This window comes from Vanellus vanellus (assembly GCF_965231255.1).
Source record: "Vanellus vanellus genome assembly, chromosome: Z".
NCBI lineage: Eukaryota > Metazoa > Chordata > Aves > Charadriiformes > Charadriidae > Vanellus > Vanellus vanellus.
In genome coordinates this window covers 61,718,347-61,739,751 of record NC_138908.1, presented here as the reverse complement: position 1 = coordinate 61,739,751, position 21,405 = coordinate 61,718,347, and the positions used below count along the sequence as shown (strand labels likewise).

Sequence of the window (21,405 nt, the reverse complement as noted above, 5' to 3'; positions counted from 1 at the left end):
TTCGATAGTTGCAAAAAATGTTGTGCTCCATTAATTTATCTACTCTAATTTGAAATCTTATACTCTGGAGGACTGAATCCCACTACTTAAGTGTTTTGTGTGATGGCAGTTCCTTATGTAAATTTTGAACTTGATATTTCATAGTGCCCAATCTTTTCTCACTCCAGTTCTCACAGGAAAATAAAACTAAAGTTATAAGAAAAGCTAGCAACTTCCTTCCCCATAACCTGCATGCTTTTGCAGACTTATGTCATATTTTCCCTAAATTCTGTCTTCTAAGAATCATATTGCTAACAAGTTCATCTCTTCTGGTAGAAAGCCATTGAACACCGTCTGCCCCAGTGAACTTTTTCTAACTCTACTGTACTCCTTCTGGTATTGTGCAATCAAAGCTTCCTGAAATATTCAACATACAGTTGGCAGCACAGGTTCACATAATGGCATAATATAATTTTATTTTATTCTCTACTCCAGCTAATTCCCAGTGGTTCATTTCTATTGGCTGGCAGCTTAATCTAGAGATCAGGTCACAGTAATACCAGCCAAAAATGCTGCACTTGCACACTTTGGGGCCCATTTCTGTATATTTACAAGATTGCTTCTCTTGCCCACAAGCACCACCTCACATTAGCAGGGGCCAAGTGGCAGATTAATTTTGCTCCACCTTATGGCATTCTGCTCCCTCTGACCAAAACGCTGGCCTCTTACTCCTATCCCGGCTGCCCTTCTTCCAGCCTTGAGACACCTAGCAAGGGCTGCTCTTAGATTCATGTCCTCTGGCAGCCTGGCAAAGATCTTCAGCCTCTGATGTCCTCCTCTTTGCCTAGTAATGCCTTCCAGCAGCACATGGAGATTTCCACCACCCGTGCCCAAGAGGCAAGAACCGGCCTGTGTCCCCATGCTCTCCCCTGCTTCCTGGGGGTGTCATCTCTCACACAAATCGTAGCATTGCCTGATATTTTTTGCAGGTACACAAAAGAGCGCAGAGTTCACAGCTATGTACTGCTACAAGTCAGGCACGGGCCATGCAAGAAGCTGGCAGCTGAGTGAAGGCTATAATGTAGTGTTGGACATGCGCATGTGCCACAGCATTGTACTCAGCTTTTTAGCAAGCGGGACTGTGCTACATTTTTTAGACCTTTGCAATTCTCAGGCTAAAAAGGGGTCAGCTGTTGTTTAAGGGACCTACTGGACCTCAAGGCATTAAACACTACCTCATTCCAAAGATCTTCTTTCAGTATCGCAGAGGGGTTACTGATTAACAGTTTCCAGCGACAGTTGGCTCATGTTTTAGTGTCTGCAAAAATTCTTGTCAGATCTTACTGTTTGCTTTCTGAGGATATTTTCCCTGCACCTCACACATCCTCTGCCCTCAAACATCGGAGGTTGTGCGATTGCTTATACTTAGATACACAACTAGTTCGGCAATTGTCACGTTATCCCTTACTAACTTGTACCACAGATGTTTATCTTACAGCTCTTTCAGCTTCATAGCCACAACACAGGACAGTCCACCTAGTAAAATGCCTACTTATCCTTTTGCTGAAGTTGCCAAGTCTCATCCAGACAAGACAAAATGGACCTTTACCGTTGAAAGTTTTCTTCTTCCAGATTACTGAAGCCAATGCATGGGTTACTGAGATGATTCTTTATCATTAGGATGTCCTTATTTTCCAAGGCCTGGTTTAGCAACACAACAGCTGACAACATTTCTACTGCAACAGACAGTTCCTCATGTGCCAGGTAGTTCTGTAGGACAATAACGTACTGCAGTCAGGAAGCTAAATAAGCAGTGTAACGAATTTGAGTTACACAGTATAGATAACCATCAAGGGGATGGACTTAATTTAAAAAGCCTGGAAAATTTCCTGGTCACAGGCAGGTCAAGTTAACACGACAATGGTGGTAGAGTTTACTGGATTTGCTTCAGCCTTTCCTTCTTTCACCCCACAATCCCATGTATTCTGGTCTTACCCTCATAGCAGAGGATTACTTTTCTACACAATATACAGGACAGAGTTTGTCCTCATTACGAGCTTGCAACAATTAAAAAATGTAAGTCGATTTATCGCGACACAAGAGCTTAGCCAGAGCAAAGTGTGTCAAGAAACAAGTTCTGTGATTCAATATTGCCTATTCAACCAATACCATTCATGCAATGCGTAACACCACGGCGAGAGAATTAAGTCTGATTTTACACAACAACATGCTATGTTTTTGCTCTTTTCACGGTTTGACTACATAACATCAGCGAGCAGGTTGTAAGCTTTTCACTCTTACCACAGCATTCTGTTGTTGGAGGTTGAACAGCTCAGTCTGATAGACAGCAGCAGCAAATGAGTGAACAACAGGCAGCTGCGCCTCCGGTTTCATCAGTGCAATCAGTGTTTTACTAGGATCACAGTTACGAATTGCAGTATTGATATTGTCAACTGCTATAAGTTCTAGAGAACAGCAGGGAAAGAAAATCCTATTAATTTTCATATGCTGAATTTTCATTCTCTTTATGCCATGTAGATGACAATCAGGTTATTCCAAAAAATATCATTTGCTGTCATTAGAGGAAAAAAAAAAAATTTTTGTGAGATTTTTCAAGACAACTGCTGAATGTTGCACAACTAGTGCCTATTCAAAGGTATGCAGCAAATAATTTTCTGGACTTTTAGATATTAGAGACTGCTTATTGTACCTTTAACCCAAAACAAGGAGCTGACCTCATCCTAGCACAGAGGAAGACCTAACATCCCTCCCGGGTTTGCTTGCAGCAGGTGCTGCTGGGTATGTCAGCTCCAGTGCCTCAGTCTTACTTCACTCCAAACACTCCTTTCCTTCTGCGCCACGTTTCCTCCCTCACCTCCTCCTTTTGGCAGGACCTAACTCAGCTAGCTAGAACAAGCCTGTCCTGCAACACCAACGACATTTTTATTGTCCATTTCAGGAGGCCTGGTAGAATTAGCCAAATATGTTAGGGGTTGGGATTTTCAGTAGCTGAACTGATGGAAAACCACATGTTTCTAGGACCTCCTCTGTACTCTGCTACTGGTTTGTTTGTCTAACAGGGTGGACGATCAGTCCTCGCGAGCACTATCATCTAGAAATTACCTACAGCTCAAGTTTCAAATTAAACAGACTGCCATCGAGGAGCATGGGTGTAACCCTTTTCTGTACCTGAACAACTCACCTGTTTTGCCTTTTGCTGAACTGACTTCAGCAGAGGTTTGAACCCCAGCAGAAAAATGCTGAAAACACACTTCCCACTTGGGCAGCTGCAGAAACCTTACAACACCCCTTAGCTTAGTCACAGCCACCATAATTGCACACCTGGAGGAGCCAGCTCTGAAGAAACCCTGGCCAGGACACACCCAGGAACACGTTGTACAGAGGACCTCTCTGGTCTTGTGCAATGGGGAACAACCTTGAAGGTTAGAGCGCATGTGGCAGGGTAAAGAATGACAATTAGGTAAGTGTCATTTCCATCAGCAAAATAACCCTATCTCCTCCACCTTATCTTATGGCTTTTCTGTGTACTATTATCCAGGGAGTATTTTTAGTCACCACTGACTGCTCTAGTCTGTACAAGACTGCTTGTACAGCAGACACCGTCCACAGTTCATATATGCAGAAACACTCACGTCTTATTATACAACACAAAGAATTTGAAAACCTTCCTAAGTAACCAGGCCCACCTAAAAAAGCCCTTTGCCTCTCATTTTGATTGCTCTGAAGTGTGGTCATATGGGGCCATGTTGTTCTTGAAGGCGCTCTCTGTTGGCTATTCCTGAGGTTAGACAAAGGAAAGGCTCTCAAAGCAATGAGGTGCATGCTTTTTCAGAGAAAAGAGCAAAGAGGAAAAGAGTCAGATCCCGCAAATAGACTAGACTGTCTCTATAGTCAATAACCAAGATACCGATTTCTAATTCAGGAACTGAGCATGCAACTTGCAAAACACAAATTTTTCACATCCCAATAACAAAACCCACTATTTTTTCCTTTTCAGACCAAACATAAGAAATAAGTTACTCTCCAGATTGCTGTTACTGCTTTCCATACGTCACATTTTTCCTTCTCAGTTCCTTTATCAAGGAGTGACCCAGTGAAAGCACTGCTCACCATGCTTAACCAAACTAAAATAGGTTTAGTTTGACTTGCTACCTTCAAGTGTTATCTTCTGGCTTAAGTTCACCTTTAATTCACATTAGAAAAGCAGTCAGCCTGGATTCAAAGCACTGGAAATAATACCAGAGACAAAACAGCCACTAAGCCATGCCCAGATGTAGCATGAAATGACAGCAGTTTAACAAAAGCTGAACTTCCTAGCAAAGAAGTTTCCAGTCAAAAGCAGCAATACATGCACTGCAAATTTAGATCCCCCTTAACTATATTTTTTACAAAATTTGACATGTGTTGTGACTTTCTTAGCAGGCTAAGAACAGGTTGGATTTAGATACATGTCTAAAAGTGAGAGTAATTTTCCTCTGTGATGGGATTGCGAAATATTCTTCCATGTGATCATTCTATTTAATTCTACAAGGGTGGTCAACGCTCCCAAGTGAGGAGCACTGAAATATTTGTTCAAGCCATCAAGCCATGCATTGTCTTCAGTTTTAGCCAATGTGTTTACCAGTGCCTCAAGTTATTCAAAGAAAAAGTATACATCAGAAAAGAGTATATCCAATGCAGCACAGATTGGTGACTTGGCAATTGTGACACTGAAAACAGTTACAAAAATAAAATGCAACGCATATGGTTTCAGTTTGAGAAACCTTGTTTACATGCAAGAAATGGTGGATTCAGTTCATCAGCTTAACATAATTAAATGGTCGTGGTAAAAAAAATGAGTATGAAAACCATTACTCACTAAGCTTGTGAGCCTCAGCTTCCGCATTGGCAACACTAACTTCTTTCTGTATTTCACTTTTGTCGAGCATATTTGGAACCCCTGCTGTCTAACAGATCAGAAAAAAGAGATTTAATTATGCTTTACAGTTCGCCAGGAAATAAGGGATAAAACCCCCTCATGGGACACTAGGATTTGATTGTATTATCCCCTGTGCATCAAATACAATGTCACAGTAAACATAACATTAATCTTTCCCTGTGATTTTTGTCTTACTCAAAATGATGGATATTCTCCTTAAAACCCAACTGACTTTCATTTGCTGTTAATGATTCAATATTACCTTTTGTTGTACTCAAATTATAACTAATTTTCAAAGCAAACATAGTATTGGGGGCTGCATGCTATATCTCAAATTTTCTTCTTATATCTTAGTTAGTAGCTGCTTACAAGAGCATCATGCTCTTTCAAGCAAATGCAGCTACTTTGATGTCAATTAGTATATCAATTATTCTAAAACTTTTATAAAACTGTTTCATAAGTGATGCTGAAGGCAGAGTAAAGGCAATTTCTCTCTGGATTAAATTCAGCTAAAAAAAAAGCAAACTGATGCGTAGTACCTGTTCCATTCAATTACCTGCATTTTCTGTTCTTTAGAATCACACAATTGCAATAGGTACCATGAGGAATTTTGCGGCAGAACTTCAAGTAGGCTCAGAGCAGGACGGTTCAAACCTGCCATCAGTGCCACTTCATCTTGCCGGTCAATAGCCTCACTCACTTGGACTAAAGCTATATGAACTGAAATGAAAACAATGCTTATAAACAGCAAATACGCTTTTGCGGGGGAAAAAAAAAAAAAGAAAAGTCCATTGCTGTCAGCATCTCACTTTTTGCAAAAGCCATCTAGGGTGGCAATCTTTATCCAGCAGAGGATTATCTATTTCAAGACCAAATCCTACAAAGGGAGTGTCTGGCTCTGTGTGAGCCCATGTGCGAATAGTTCAATCACAGCTAACTGGAAGATTATGAATGAATTTCAGCTCTATATAGAAGAGGGGGTCAAAATTTACAGTATTGTGCACACAAAAGGAACTCAAACGTAAGGAAACAGAGCAGGCAATAAATGATTTGATTCTGAACTGAGGAATCCTTATAGCAAAAACCACAAACACAGACATTAGCCCTGCAAAAGATTAGTAGAGAAGGAGCAGCAAGAAAAAACAGTTGTAAACAAACATTAGCTACTTTTGCATATTTTATAAGTTTCCACAGAAATATTTGGGTTTTTTTATGTGGATTCAAGTTGTGTTCAGCTGGAATCTGGGAGATCACGTTATGTGCACGCTTCCGTAAGGATCCAGAATGGCTTACTGTTTATCTTATTGATATTGCCTTGAATCTCAGCTTGTGTCAGCAGCTCCTCGTAGACATCTCTCTCTTCTTCAGAGATTGTGCCATTCTAAGAAAACAAAATTGTTGCTAGTACACACAAAAACTTTGCAGAGAGAAAAGCTATTAGTGGGAGTCATGAAAACTGCATCAGCTGAAATATTTGCTGGATGTATTTGTAAAGGAATTTGTTGACCACATGAATTAAAGAAATTAGTACTTTGTGGTGACTGGGAGAGCAATATTTAAAGCATTTTCTGCTTCCTGTAAAACAGCCATATAAATATAGTCTAGTATTTTTCAACTACAGAAAGCATTAGCTCACATGTAAAAAACAAAGCAAACGATTTCAGTGAAAGATCTGTGGCAGGGGTTATATTTAATGTTCAAAAAAAAGATATCATTCTTTTTCAACTTTTTAAACAGAAAATTTGCCTTTTCTGAAGCAGCTGATAAAAAAAAAAAAAAAAAAGGCTTTCCTCTAAGTCTTTTGGTATTTTATCCTTTGGTCAAAGTTAAGCTATTTCATACTCATTGTAATCATTCTTATAAAATCAGCTGCCAGCTTGTTGCATTACCATTATTTATGTCATTTAGCTTGAAAGCTTTTTTTTTCTTAATTGTCCTAGTTTTTAAAGTTAATTTAAGTTAATCTTTTAAGCAGTAATACTACAGCATGAGAAGCAACATGAAGGAACATGTATACTAGGAGTGCTAACAAAATACCACTACCTTAAGTCTCGCATTTGATTCTTTTCTTCTTTTAGCTTCAGAGAGTTCATTCTGATAGTCCTGTGCAAGTTCTTCATCCACGTTTAACAACATCGCATTTGGGTTCCTCAGAGTTGCAATGGTTTGCTCAGCTATTCCCTTCTCAATAGCTTCGTTAATTGCGATTACTGCTGCATGCACTGAAATTAAAAGCACAATCCTAAATTTCAGGAAGCAAAACATTCAACACTGTCACTATTTCTTCTGATTTTGTTTGAAATAAGTGTTTAATACATATTGAACAATTTACATATTCCCCTTTGAATATACCACTCCTAATGTTTCCCCTAGACTGCAGCAACGAAAGCACTCAATGTTTGCTCAGAGGTGACATATTGCTGTCTGTTCCACGTTCTCCCTTCTAGCAAACAGGGGTTACTATTTTACTGAAAGAAAATAAAACATAAGTTGCATTGTTCAAGTCCTATGTCATTTCGAAGGCAATTACATGCAGGAATTAAAAGCATTTTGGTAGTTCTTCTCTTAAAGCTGCTTTCATGTCCATAAGGACACAAGACATACGAAGGTATAGTCTAAACTAACTATATCTGAAAAAGATGCAATACAAGAATAAGGAAATTCAAACTCCACGAAACTTGTCCTCCAGAAAACATCGTTAAGACTCCCCAGGCAGGGTGCAGCCCTGCACACCACAAAAGCTTGCCTGGGATGAACTGGCTCCTTTCCTAACTGAGGATCTCCATGAGCAGCTGGGGAACCAGAGGGACAGTGATGTAACGGTCCCTATTTCTGTCACCTGCAAAGCCACAGGACAGCAAACTTCAAACAGGGGGAAAGAGCACTGAAAGAGCATTGCAAGGTTCCCAAAATGCTATTGCACAGGAAAAGGGGAAAAAGTGCCGTAGGACTTACTATAGTCATCGACCAGATTAAGTGTTAAACCTTTCTTCTGAGAAAACAAGAAAACTTCAACTACTAAACAAATGCTTGCCTCCAGGATTTTAAGAGTCAGAAATGCTCTTGTTTTTCCACATGGCAAATTTCCATGAGTGTCAAAATCAAAACCACTTGCAGCTGTATTAGGTGTAGAGTAGTGGCTAATACCCCTCCCAAGTATTCCCTGCATGCATTTGGCCCTAAGATCAGTCTAGATGAAGAACTTTCACTAGAGCTACAGTTTATCTGGACCTTCATGCCACAAAGACACCTCATTGTCTGGTGGCACACGTATCTGAAAGATTTTTACAGACATTACTATATAAGAAGTAATTCCTAATAGATGTTTATCTAGATCTTACCCCAAAGGAGGAACACAGCAGCTCCCTGTTTATCACCACAGCAGCTCGTCTAGGACTTGCTTTCATGTCACTAATGATACATATGAGGCAAAACAAATGCCATCTTGCCTTATTCTATCAGTATTTACTTGCTACGCGTCCTTGCATGGTTTTGCTAAACCATAGAAAAACATTCAGTAAAAAGCACTTTTTCAGATTAAGTTTAGCTGAGGGTCTATGTGTTTGTATCTGTTTAGAGCCTTCAGTTTCAGTCTATGAAAGAAATGAAAGGTGCTTGTAAATGATTAGGAAATTTGAGTTTTTGAAAAACCAAAGAGGTATCCAAATTTAGGAAAGCAGAACTGAAGAGCAGGCCATTGGAAACTCAACATGGGCAAAAGAAGCACGAAGTAAAGCTATACATACTCAGAGAGGGCAGTTACTGGAACAACTTGTCTAGCTGTTGGTGAATAATCCATTGCTTAGAATTAAATTCATGCTAGAAAGTTGTTCTAAATTGATTTCACTCTAGCTCAGTTCAGCACAGCATCAGATGGGAAACAAAAGCAGCTGCCATGGTGAAGGAGAAGCAAGCAGAGACACGTACTGGGTTTGGTTTTGCCTTTTTTTTTTTTTTTTTTTGACATTGAACTTTACAAACAGAGGAATTTTAGACTGGACATTAGCAAAAAGTTCTTTATGGAGAGGGTGGTGGTCACCGGAACAGGCTCCCCCAGGAAGTGGTCACAGCACCAAGCCTGTCGAGTTCAAGGAGCATCTGGACCATGCTCTTAGTCATACGGTTTAGTTTTAGGTCATCCTGCGAGGAGCAGGGAGTTGGACTCTATGATTCTTATGGTCCCTTCCAACTCAATATGTTCTACGAACACCCAGATCTACTTCAGGGGACTAAGAGAAGACTGCCATTCTTAGACACACATATAAACCCTGCATCTTCATATAACAACACACATAGGAAGGATGTAATGTCTTCCACAGTTGTGGAAGAGGCCTTACAGTTAAAAGATACATTCAAGGTTAGGAGACACATGAGCAGGTATTGGTGGATGTTGTGATCCCATCTACCAAGAGAAACAGTGAGAAGCCTGATTGAACTTGAAAGAGTAGTCTGGAGGCATGGAATAACAGGGGGGGTTACTTGCCAAATAAGCTTGCTTTGAAAGTGCTCAAGCTTATTCTTTGCACTCTGATTCCTACCATTGCTGACAGCACAGCAGGAATCAACAGCAGTTGTTTCACTTCATATCTGCTTTTGCTTACTCCATTTCGCAAGCCGGGTGATAGACCCTTTCCTCCAGCAAGATCGCCACATCCAACCTCACTAGTGCATGAGGGTTCCCATAGCAGATGTTTCCTGTCCTGGGGCAGGGCATGTTATCTACAGCACACTCCTTGCCCAAAGGGACAGAACCAGCATCAGGAAACCACGCTTTTCTATGGAAGACTAAAAACACTTCAGAAGTTAAAGGAAAACCTACACACACTAAAAACAGAGAAGGAAGTTGCAGCCCTTTCATCTTCAGGGAAGGAAGGAAGCTCCCTGGAAAAGTGCTTGGTAGTCACTAAATCTCTGAAAACTTGCTATAAAAGGAGACAAACCACCCCCACTTCCAAAGGCAGTATTTTAAGAGCTAGCTTTGCAGAAGTGTGCACGTATTAAGCTATAGCAAGCTCAAAAATATGCAACACCGACAATGCAAAACAACATGAGGAAGTGTGTTTTAAGTTAAGGTCTGGAAATTTCAGCACACTAAATAACATCATGAATCAGCTTGTTTCAATTATGCTACTTTGCAAGGTTTAACGAGGTTGGAATGGAATTTAATTACAACACAGCCTTTCTATTCCTCCCACCTCCCGGTGTAGAGTCTGCAGTACTGTTACTGGTTTGTATCAGTAACTTACTGTGCCATTGAACATACTCAGGCCAGCCCTTCTGATCTTCAGTTTGCCCTTCTGAAAAAGGCTAGGATTTTGAACAAAATAACTAGACCTCAAGTGTGGATTTAAGTGGACATACTTCATCTCATGTCATTTAAATTCAAGCATTGTGGGTTTTTTGTTTTACATATCACTTAATTCCACAAAAAAAAAACCCTAAAATGGAAAAAGAAACCCAGATGGATAGGGGTCAGGCAGCAAAAAAGCATTTGATTTTGTTTTTGAGTGGAAGCTGTTCAAGACAGACTCAAAAGGACGATAAATGTGCATCAATCCCCCTGAAAAGCAAAGCTTATTTTGGATGCACAAGCAGGATGTGCCCTCCAGCAGGGTTCTACCATGCTGTGGGTCACATACCAGTGGTCAGACAGATCGAAGGCTGCCCACAGATGCAAGTGGTTGCACCACCACACGTGAGAGAGTTGTCTATATAGAACAGTGCCTTGTCCTCACAGCAACCTGATTGGGTGTTTGAGAAAAACTGCAAGACCCCAACACAGGAAGGAGGCTCAGAGAAGACACCCTGTTCCCATGGCCATCTCCACTGCACCCCCCGTGGTGCAGAGGCACACTCAGGGCTCAATTTGTCATTCTAGAGGAGCACAAGCTACCCAAACATTAAGCCCATGCAAAAGATAAGAAACCTTTGTTTCTGGTAGAACTTCCTATGGTTCAATGGAGATGCTCAAAAATGCAGACTGAAAAATTGCAAGAGGTCTTGTACAAATGATGCAGTGTGATAGCTGGTGAAAGTTTGCTTGCTTTACCCGTGGTTTATTAGGAGGTGGCAAACTAGGTGAATTAAAACACAGAAAATATTTTGTTAGCATTCTGTCAAATTATTTAGTAGAAAACACAACGAGAGCCACACTTACATGCAGCTTCATCCACTGATAATTCACTGGCCAGAATCCCACCAATTTTACTAAAAGATGGCATCTGTATACCGTACTTCTCTAGCTCCTTTCGCATGTTGCTGATTTCTTCCTCTGTTATACAAAAAAATATTTGAGAACAAAAGCATAAGAAATTTCATTTTGAATCACCATACCTACAAATATTGGTACAATGTTTTTGAAAGCGCTTGTGGCCAGTGCTTCTTAGCAGTTTTTCCTCCCCATTTTGAAGGAATCTAAGATACGACAAATATTCCATGCAAATTCACTCCCTTCTGTCCTTCTGAGACTGACATTCATTAAAAATAGCAGCCTCCCACCTATTTAATTAGGATATGTTCATAACAACCTTGCAGGAGGAGAAAGACCATAATAGAAAATATGTACAATGTTAGCAGATTTACAGGGTGAAGAAACCATCTAGCATATTAGATAAGCAGTTTCTTACCTGTGAAGTCTACTTTTCCCAGTAGGTCCTGGATCTGCGGTGCTAATCCTAGTTTGAACAGGTATAAACTGCAAAGAAGAAAATTAGAATTAGAAAACTAGAAGTCCTGAATGTGGTTCAGGTGTTCACTTTCTGTACAAGAGAAAAGCACTTTTATGAAGCTTGTCCTTTAGCCCTTGACTTTCACGGGTCGATACAGAGTAAGTTAACCCTACAGTTTTCTTTATGCTGTACTTTTAATTCTTACAGAAAGAGAAGTCTTTTTTGACTTGAAGCATCTCTAAGAGAGGCACTGTCAGTATATCTCTGATCACAGAGGATGTGTAAACAAGTAGAAAACCTTAGTGGAAGACAGTGAAATTAAAAAGCTAGTATTGGGGGGGGGGGGGGGGGGGGGGGTGGAGGTAGGAAATCAAGATGTGAATGCACTTTAGTGCAGTGTATAGCTTTGGATCTATGCACTGTTCTGATTTGTGTTATTACACTCCTGTAATCAATAGCTGAAGACACCCAAATCACAGACACCCTTCTTACTAAGTGTAGAGGAACAAGGAACTTTAAGTCAATCCAAGCCCAGCTCAAATACATTTGTGTCATTAACTATATAGCTTTTGGAAAATGAATAAAGCTAAATTTAAATTGCTATCAAGGAACTAATACTTTTGTTTCAGTATAGCTTGAAAAATACCTATACTCATTATTCCTAGAGTCTTGGGGTCTTATCTGAAAAAAGACCTGAGTACATCCATGTTTTCTCAATATCTTCCAAACACAAAGCATGTATTTATATACAAAAGACTGGTCTTTCTAGAATTTGTCAGTGAAATTCAATAAACTGGTGAGTTTTGCAAGCAGGGATCAGAAAGATAGATTTTAAAAATAAGACTTAAATAATGCATTCCTCAAAAAAGTGTATTTTGCACCTCTTCTTTAAATTACTTCAGCCTAACTTCATACATTGCAAATGTGCATTGTGTCTTGGGTTTTTTTGTTTCTAGAGGGGCACATTTCCCTTTTGTGTTTTGTTGTTGGATTATTTTTTTTTCCACTATTAGCAAATTACAGGATGAGATTTCAAAGCAAGTGTTTGTAGCTGTCACATTTATTTCAGAGCACCCCAAATCAACATTTCGTCTTCCATGGTACCAGAGCTACTCCTCTGCCCTGTCACAACCTGGATGGACACAACAGCACATCTCATATAGGTCGACACTCTTTTGACTGCTGCAGCCCCTCAAAAATCACTGCTGTTGCCATTCTCATCTTTAAAAGCAGTCTTAAATGCAAGTTGCTATAGCAGGAAAAAAACCACATGACTATTAGCAATAAAGCAGTTGCTCTGTTGCCCTGGTCTGCCTGCTAGTCTTTTCTTGTGGGCTTTTAAAGAGATTTTGCTCTAAATTTGAGGCAGGGGCACAGTCCTGGCTGAAGCGCTGGGTGCCGTACAAACAGTTAGGGAGATCAGCAGCATCCTGGGGTTTCATCGGCTTTTTGGGGGGTCACCACAATAAAAAGACAGCAGAAGAAAAAGTGGTATGAACATTAGAGACTCATTTTTCCTGTTCAGCACTTCCAGGAGGATATTGAGCCGTGTGCTTTACTTCCTACACTCCTTTGTTTGGATAAAGTTATTAACCACCAGGTGGTGCTGAAAATGCGCTCCGAGCCTTGCAGGGAACACAAAGACACTTCTACTCTGTATTTAGGTATAATTTCACTAGGAGCAGCTTGCTTAACGCTTTTATAGTGTAACTTGAAACTCAAGGAGCCCCCATAAAATCAAAAGCCTTGGGGTTAAGAAAGCTGGATATAAAGCACCAGAAGCAGGGCAGAAACAAAGGGGAAAGGGCAGTTCCCAGGTGAAGTTCCCTTTGCGTTGCCTGTGCAGAACTGCAGTTCATATCAGGCAGAGCTTCCTAGATCTTGTTTTAGGCTTAGCTCATGTATAACATGCTGTAAAAAACAAATCTGACAATAGTGCTTTTTTTTTCCTTTGCTTTTTTTTTTTTTTTTTACAGATGCTTCAGAGGGTTGGTTTGTTCAGGGCGTAGCAGTGACCAGCTTGCAAAAACAATGTGAACACTAAGTTTTTCAGGGAAAATAAAAATCTCATAAGCACCGCTATTTATAAACAAGAATCATTGTTAACATCTTAATTTAAATGGAGCGGTTCTTAACCTTATTTATTACAGGAAGAAATCCACATCAGCTTTCACAAGAAAAATAGTGTAAGAAGAGAGACCTATGTCTTTGTATTATTCGGGTCAGGCTTTAAGTATCGGTGTTTCAAGAGGAGAAAAGCAAGAGGGCAATTATACTCAACAGGAGTCTAGAAATTGCTTGCTAAGTCACTCCTTTCTGGCCAGAGCAGCGCTGTATTCGACAGTGCAAGTTGTTGCACGTACTGTAAGTGCAATGGTCTTCATTTCAAGACTTGAACCAGGACATGTCCTAAAAATATATCTAAAACATTTTGCTTAGAGTCACTGTCTATTGTCAGGCCCTCTAGCAGGTCAAAAAATCAACGAAACTGCAAATAACCAAAGACTTGCCCTGTGAAATGTTAACATTTCAGATTTCAAATAGACCATTTGGATAGACAGAGCTTTTTGCTCTTGTTACCTACAATTAAGGATATTTTATGCTTCTTAAAGGGGCAATTAAAAATAAACTTATCAATTTTAAGCACTTAAATTTTGCACACTGACGGTGCATGAATGAATTCATATAGGAAAAATCTCAGCTAAAGATGGCTTCAGGATTTCCAGGAATGAGAATAAGCAAATATTTTTGTTGAAAGCAGTTTTGTTGGAAAACTCAATAATCACATTGCTTTGGAGTAATGACTTCGTAACAACTAAGAAAGAATGGGAAGTAGGTCAACCCCTCACCTCCCTGAGAAAGTGCTCAATTTTCCCAAGTTACAAGCCTTTGAAATTTCAGCACGTGCTCCAAGATACATTAGAATTTAGTATTTAAACTCAATGGTGATTCTTCATATAGCAGTCATGTGCATATGCTACAGCTGTGAAGGTGAAAAGCCTGCTTGCAATTGCTGTTTCTAGATGCTGTGGTGCTGGACCTGGAGAACAGGGACATGGACTTTTCCAGGGTCAATGAACCTAGCAGTGATTCCCTGGAGAGCATGCTGTGACAAACCCAGAGAGCAGAGCCAGTGGGGTGCACAGCGTGGAGCCACAGGGACAGACGTCAGCAGGTCAGTAGTTACAACAGCAGCAGAAAGGGAACAGAACTGGACTCCTGCAGCTCAGTGTTACTTTGACACCAACCCGACGGGGAACACTGCTGGCCAAGCAAGTGCCCTGTCCTTAATTCTGTTGTTTCCCAGACTGCTGTCAGTGGAGGCTGTGTGCCATTCAATACTGACACTGGAGTTTGATTTGAAAGACTCCAGTGAGGGACTTATGACGTGCATTTTAGGAAAAGGCATGGAAATAAGTGAAGCTCATTGATTGTTACTTTGATTCTTGCATCCATGCGATGCAGGCACAGGGCCCTACACTTTCATGAGAAAGCATCCTTAGTGAAAGCATTGCATGCCTATTCCCCTTCAGTATGGCATGACACATTTGATATGAAGTCCATTGCTAAAATAATAGCTTGTAAGTACAGAGTTATAGCTTTGTGCTGATGTGCAGTAAAGAAAAATAATTTAAACAAGACAAACTTAGAAGTGAAAGCTGAAACAACACAGACTAACTCTGATACTGGCATAAATTCTAGGGCATGTCAAGAGGGAGAAAGGAAAACTTCTACCAAAGGTCAACCCAGTGCAAAATTCAGTTCAAGACAAAGACTTATTGCCCTTGCAATGATTAGGTAAATCTTAAGAAGGTATCTAACTGATGGGCTTATTGTTCCTGTAGCATTCAAATCCATAGTTGATAAAGTCCTCATCCATACATGAGGAAGCAAATATAGGAAAACCTCCCTGTGTATTTCCATCTCCTCCAAAACATCTGAGCTTACCCATAATGTGGCCAGAGGGGCACGCAGCCCACTGTGTGAGCCTGAGCTAGTTAACATCAGAGCCCCATGCACGCGCTTCAGGAAATCACTTTAAGCTTACCCAAGACACTCACTGACAGAACAGATGGCACTACCAAGTTTTGGGCAACAGCTACCCTCAAACAGTCCTGGTGATACTGTCCAGTTAATATTACACCAGGCATAACGTTTTCAAGTGGCAGCACTTGTCAAAGATGACAAAAAAATACCAGGGCTGTCAACTCCAAACAGCTAGCACTTGAAAGAAATAAGAACTTTGGTGGTATGCCCTATTTATTGGCAGTGAGTGAACACAGAGTGCAAGAGTGGGCACATCATTTTCAACGATTAGACCTTAAAAAGTAATGAAAAGCAAGTGTCTCCATGTGCACGAAATGAGCTAGGATAGCCACAAGGAGGAGGAGCTGTTTGCCAACACCACTGTGCCTCACATCAGGGACAGCACAAGGCAGATGTTTGTTACTTTTAGTGCTAAACATCAAGAGAATCCTTAAGGCAGGACATAAATTTTTAAGCTCTATCTTCGGTTGTGTGGTCAAGGCCTTCCAGACTTTACATTCAAAATCTAGTTGCTCCAAACTTTAGAATCTTGGAAAATTTTAGTTTTTAGATGAATTGTCTCAGAATACAGTAATTATTTGCTCCTCTTTTGGGACAGAAAGATGTCAGTTCATCATCATTTTCACTCTAATCAGCACATATGCCCCAATGTTATACTAATAGTTGGCTAAGTTTTTGTTCATTTATTTGGTTTCTGTTGCTGTGTTTTGAAGTGGTATGTGCTCTTTGTGAGGGGGTATACTCATTGACAGGGGGATGTCTCTGCTAAATTCCATATTCCTTCATTTCTATTTTGAAAATAATTTGGCCAATAGTTCTGACAAAGTTTGACTTTCTTCTCCAACTTTAAAGTAACGAACTTGTAAATTCTGACAGATTTTGGTGTACTGGTTACCCTAAAGCCATTTCAAGACTTACACTCCTAGATTTGGCAGTTACTTTAATGTTTACTCCCATCACCAGTTACCTTAGAGCATGAATGCAATATATCATCCTAGGAATGTTTTTCCTATCGTAGACATCTGTAGTCTCTGGATAAAAGATCTAAAAAACAGAGAGCATACAGTTAAAGGAGAAGACATATTACTGAGCAGAAAACTAAATAAAATGATCTCTCTGCAGAACTACACCTTAAACTTACAGAGTTTCAGCTGTTCTTTCTACCCAGTTATGAATCCAGTCTCTTCTGATGTTATTTTAACTTTGAGTAGTTTTCATAAGGAAGAATTTAATAAAGCATAAAAGCTACTTAGTAAGAAGGAAAAAAAGGAAGATAAGCAGACAGCATTTCAGCGAGATTTTTAGAAAAGGTCCTTTGGCACAAGCTAAACCAGTAGGGCTTGTCCTCCTACAGACACCCAAAACCTGGGATGCCGTTACAATTTGCAAAGCCTCATTGCAGACCAAACACATGAAGTATGGTTTAAAAATGCAAAATGCTAATTGCCAGCATCCCTAACTTCACGAATACATCATTTACAGAGAAAGATATTCAGAGAGAGAGGCGTGTTAAGCAATTTAGCCAGAGAGTCACATCATAAGTTCCAATTCTGGTTCTACCACTAATTTGTTCCTGGCCTTCATCCCAGTCACTAAACACTGTTCCTCCACAAAAATAAAATAAAAGACTTAGCTAACTGTGAGAGTTGGCAGCATGCTTCCAGCCCAGGCTGGGCATTTGGGGCTGCACCATCCCATGGTTAACAGGACAAGACTGAGTAGGTCAGGAGCACAGTGCCCTCTTCATCATTTGCTCACAACAGCTTTGGGAAGGAGACTTGAGAAAGCTTTTGGCCATGACCATCCTCCGCAACAGAAGTGAAACCTTTCAGAGGAGGGATGGCAGGGTGAAAATCAGCCAGCAGGACAGAGGACTTTAGTTAGACAAAAAGAAGCCTGACCTGGGAAAGGCAGAACCCTCCCTTTCTCTATGGCAATTCTGATGGAAGTCACGGGTGCCCTTTTCTGCTTGTGGGCACCTGCAGTGAGTTTGCCTGCAGTGACTGGCTGGTAGTCCCGGCAGCCCTTCAAGCATCCGTCTGGGCATCCCCACTGTGCCTGACCACAGTGCATGGGGCAGCACTGGGGCCACCCCTCCCCAGGCACCCTGGGGCAGCTGCTGGGCAGCCCGGGCGAGGGAGTACCCGCCCCAGGTCTGTGCGGGTGCCGAAGTGTCCAAACAAGCAGAGTAGTTGTTTCCACACAACCCTTTCTTAAAGGATTTTCATCTGAAAAAGACTCACTGGTGCCCAGAAACAGCAGCAGAGGGGGGAGATGACAAGTGAAGACCCGCAAGGAGGAAGATAAATATGAGAAGTGACCCAAGAAAGCAGCTGGCAGAAGAGGAGCAGCAGCATAGCCACGCAGGTGTACTGGAGCGTGCAAGGACAGTCTGGAAAGAGGGTAGAGGCAGAGAAACTAGGATGTACATTAAGAGGAAGAGGCAGCAAGAGACACGATGAGAGGTAGTAACCTAAAAGAAGCAAACATTTAAGTTTTCTGTTTTAAACCATATTCCTTTCAGGCCCTCACAGAGACTGTACAAGCCATAAGATGTAGCTAAAACACTGCTAGCATCCCCGTTTGTCTTCCCACAGGAGAAGCACCTTCAGCATTTCCACCCACAGCACTCATCCACAGCAGCCTCAGCCCAAGCACACAACCGACACTCCCACCGCTTTCAGCATTACTTTCTCTTCAGATTTGTTACCTGAATTACCCCTTCCCTGTAGACCTACTGTAAGCAAGTGTTTACGCTCAAGAGGATGAAAGGGGATCTCAGCAAGTGCCTTGAGCCAGTTTCTCCGCTGAAATTTAAAGGCTTACCTTAGGCAGACCAATGGACTCCATTGCTCTTAACCACTGCACAGTGTTGTCAGTGTGCCGAAAATGAAGGCCAGATCTCTATTGGAAACATAAAAGGAAAAGATGATAAAAAAAATCACATAAAGCAAATTATTTAATTGTTGATCCTCCTGTTGCTTCCCAATTTTATATCCTGAAGTTGAGTTCAGGGAGTTTTCCCTTGCTTGAACCTGGAGGCCTAAGTGTGACAGCCTCAATCCTGCTAATGAAGCATCCTAACACATCAAGAGCTCCATGCTGTCCAGCTCATTTTTTTTTTCGTAACATAAGCCATATTTGTACCCATCTGGGTTGACTGTGACCGAAATGGTAATTTCTGCAGCCCTTCAGTAGTCTTTGGGAGTAAGGGCTGGCTGTCAAATACCAGGAACCACTACCTCCAAAACACAGTAGTAACACTCCTCAGCGCTACTGTGAAGGAGAACAGATAAGGATCTCTTAGTCACTCTTCAGATCAACCGGAACACCTGACCTTCTCGATAGCCTACACAAGCAGCAGTTAAGAGACCAAAGTGGGAAAGTATTTGAATTTTTAAAAATTTTTTAAAGAGTCAGAGTAAAGGGGGAAAAGAAACCTGCACTCAAGTTTTGTACATTTTTCAAGAGAAGCATTTAAGTGTAACTGGGATTCTTAACCATGGCTCTGTTAACAATATGGGACCTAGAACGGCTCAATTTCTTAACTCTGAAACAACTGTCAGTGGTTACACCTTAAAATAGTCCATTTCAAATTTTCTTCTGCCCACTCTACATGTTGAGATAATTCATTCCCACAGTGGGACTGCTGCGTATGCATGTATATATTTCAATATTATTGAGGATCTTGGAGTTAGCAAAGAGCTTGCAGAGGTAGCAAGCTAAGTTTAGTTACTGGTAGCATTTTTTACTTCTCAGTGTTAAATTTGGTAAAATAAACACACAGATCTAATGAAATGAATGTCCTCCCATACAAGATGAGGAAAATTTGTAATGGTTATCAAGTTTAATTACTGAATTGCTTTTGGCTCCTATTCCTAGTGAGAAATAATTGTATAAATGGTAAAGCTCATGTTCTCCCTGGAGCCAGAAGTGTAATTTGTTCAGCTTTAAAAACATTAAGTGACACTAACATGTTTTTTTTTAAGGGTAAAACATTTCTAACTTATCATGTTGACTTTAGTGCTGTGTGTCTTTCGTCTAGTCCCAACAGTCTTATGAAAGACATGCAGAAAGTTAACCAACCACACTTGGGTATCTTTAAGAGTTAGAAGACAGACATTACTCTTTTTTTTGTCTAGTTGGTGGGAGAACTGAAAAAGTTATTACCTTATAGCGCGACTGCTCCACATCGTAGATCTTTTTGTCTGACACCACGTTAGGGGCAAAGAATTTTGCGAGCTTGGCAAGGTAAACACCGTTTCTTAAGCCTTCCTCCAGCTCCGTAGTTGGGGGCAGCTCTTCTTCCAAGCAGACCTCCATCCACCTACAGAGACATCATTTGAGAAACATTGTTATTTGTGATTCTGCTAGAAGAGACACCTTTCACCCACAACCGTCGTACTTTAAATGTCACTATCACAACATAATCATAAGAGAAAAGGGTGCTGGCTAAGGAGAAAATTCTTGTATTCATTCATATGGCAAATCAAAATGACGAGAAAATCATATCTGCACTGCATGGTCGTGACCCATCAATAAACAAAAACCACGCTTTGAAGTATACATCCCCTAAGGGGTCTAACTCAGATCTTTTGAACAGCACTAGGCTTTTAAATAGACAGTAATTTTAAGATGAAACCAGAGTGCTGTGTGTTATTGATGCTTGCATTCAAAAAAAAAAAAATCTTGTGATAACTATGTCAGGGCTGAACCTCAAGAGCATCAAGGCCAGCAATGTGCTGAGCGAGGCTGGTTTCTGCAGCTGATGTGCTCTACAACTGAAGCTTGCAGCAATGCTCATCTCAGTAGATCACTTCTGCAGCTCATCCTCCTCCCACAACACACGGCAGCTCTCCACATTCGCCCATGAAACACTTGTTGCTGGAGAAAGAAGTGAAGCTTTTTGTCAAAACAGCCCAAGATACTTTATGCATTTGAGGTCTGCCTAGCAATGAGTTGGCTGAAACATTCCTGCTGCCTATCAGGTGGGATGACTTCTTATCAAACAGTGGCTAAAACCTTCAAGGTGGTAAACTAGTTATGTTTTTGGGACATAGACGTGACAGATACGGTACTAGATAGAAAACAGTAACACACAACCAGTTCAGAAGGCCAGTAACAGATACTACACCTTATTATCCAGTATGTTTATGTTGAGTAACCAAGACAAACTGCTACCAAAGCACTCCTGAAAAAGGTTAATATCCTATTGACTGGACCAGAAGTTCCCCACATGGGTGGTCTAAGTGTTTTGGCCATGTGATATTATTCTTATTTCTAGCAGCTAAATCACAAGAGCTATAAGTCTGGTTAATTCTTTCTCAATTTTTTTTTTTTTTTGCACTTCAGCAGTCTCTGCTGTTCATAAAAGGACATTAATACCATTACAAACGGACAAGAACAAAGCTGAAGACATTAGTTCGCTTTACTTACTGTCACTAAGGCAGCATTGCTGTATGCTGCGTGAGACAGCATTACAAATCTAACATCACCTCCACAGGGGTGACTTCAGAAACCAGAAAGCTGGGATCCAAGCTGAAGTTGAGCCAGTTTTTCCCCACCACGGAGAAGAAAAAAAACCTCACTACATCATTTTATTTCATGTTAAAACTCAAGACAAATGACCCACTCCACTAAACTTTTGGATTTGTTACAGGACATGTGAAAGTTGTTTCACTGAAGCACAGACTACCCAAATAGCTCTTCAGGAAACCATCAGCCATAAATCTGGGACAATATCACACAAATCTGCATGGAGTGAACGTCATT

At 40.7% G+C, this 21,405-nt stretch overlaps 1 protein-coding gene across 1 annotated transcript in view; it reads right to left on the bottom strand.

The window, feature by feature from the left end:
* The window catches only part of IQGAP2 (IQ motif containing GTPase activating protein 2), a gene marked incomplete at its 5' end in the record, with an annotated part of 129,635 nt that overhangs the window by 44,114 nt on the left and 64,116 nt on the right, over positions 1–21,405 (bottom strand). Inside the window, 9 exons of the mRNA XM_082497716.1 lie at positions 1,589–1,749; positions 2,281–2,444; positions 6,212–6,299; positions 6,962–7,140; positions 11,076–11,189; positions 11,545–11,612; positions 16,601–16,677; positions 18,460–18,537; positions 19,804–19,960. Of these exons, the coding sequence (XP_082353842.1) occupies positions 1,589–1,749; positions 2,281–2,444; positions 6,212–6,299; positions 6,962–7,140; positions 11,076–11,189; positions 11,545–11,612; positions 16,601–16,677; positions 18,460–18,537; positions 19,804–19,960 (1,086 nt within the window). The remainder of the gene's footprint in view (positions 1–1,588; positions 1,750–2,280; positions 2,445–6,211; positions 6,300–6,961; positions 7,141–11,075; positions 11,190–11,544; positions 11,613–16,600; positions 16,678–18,459; positions 18,538–19,803; positions 19,961–21,405) is intronic.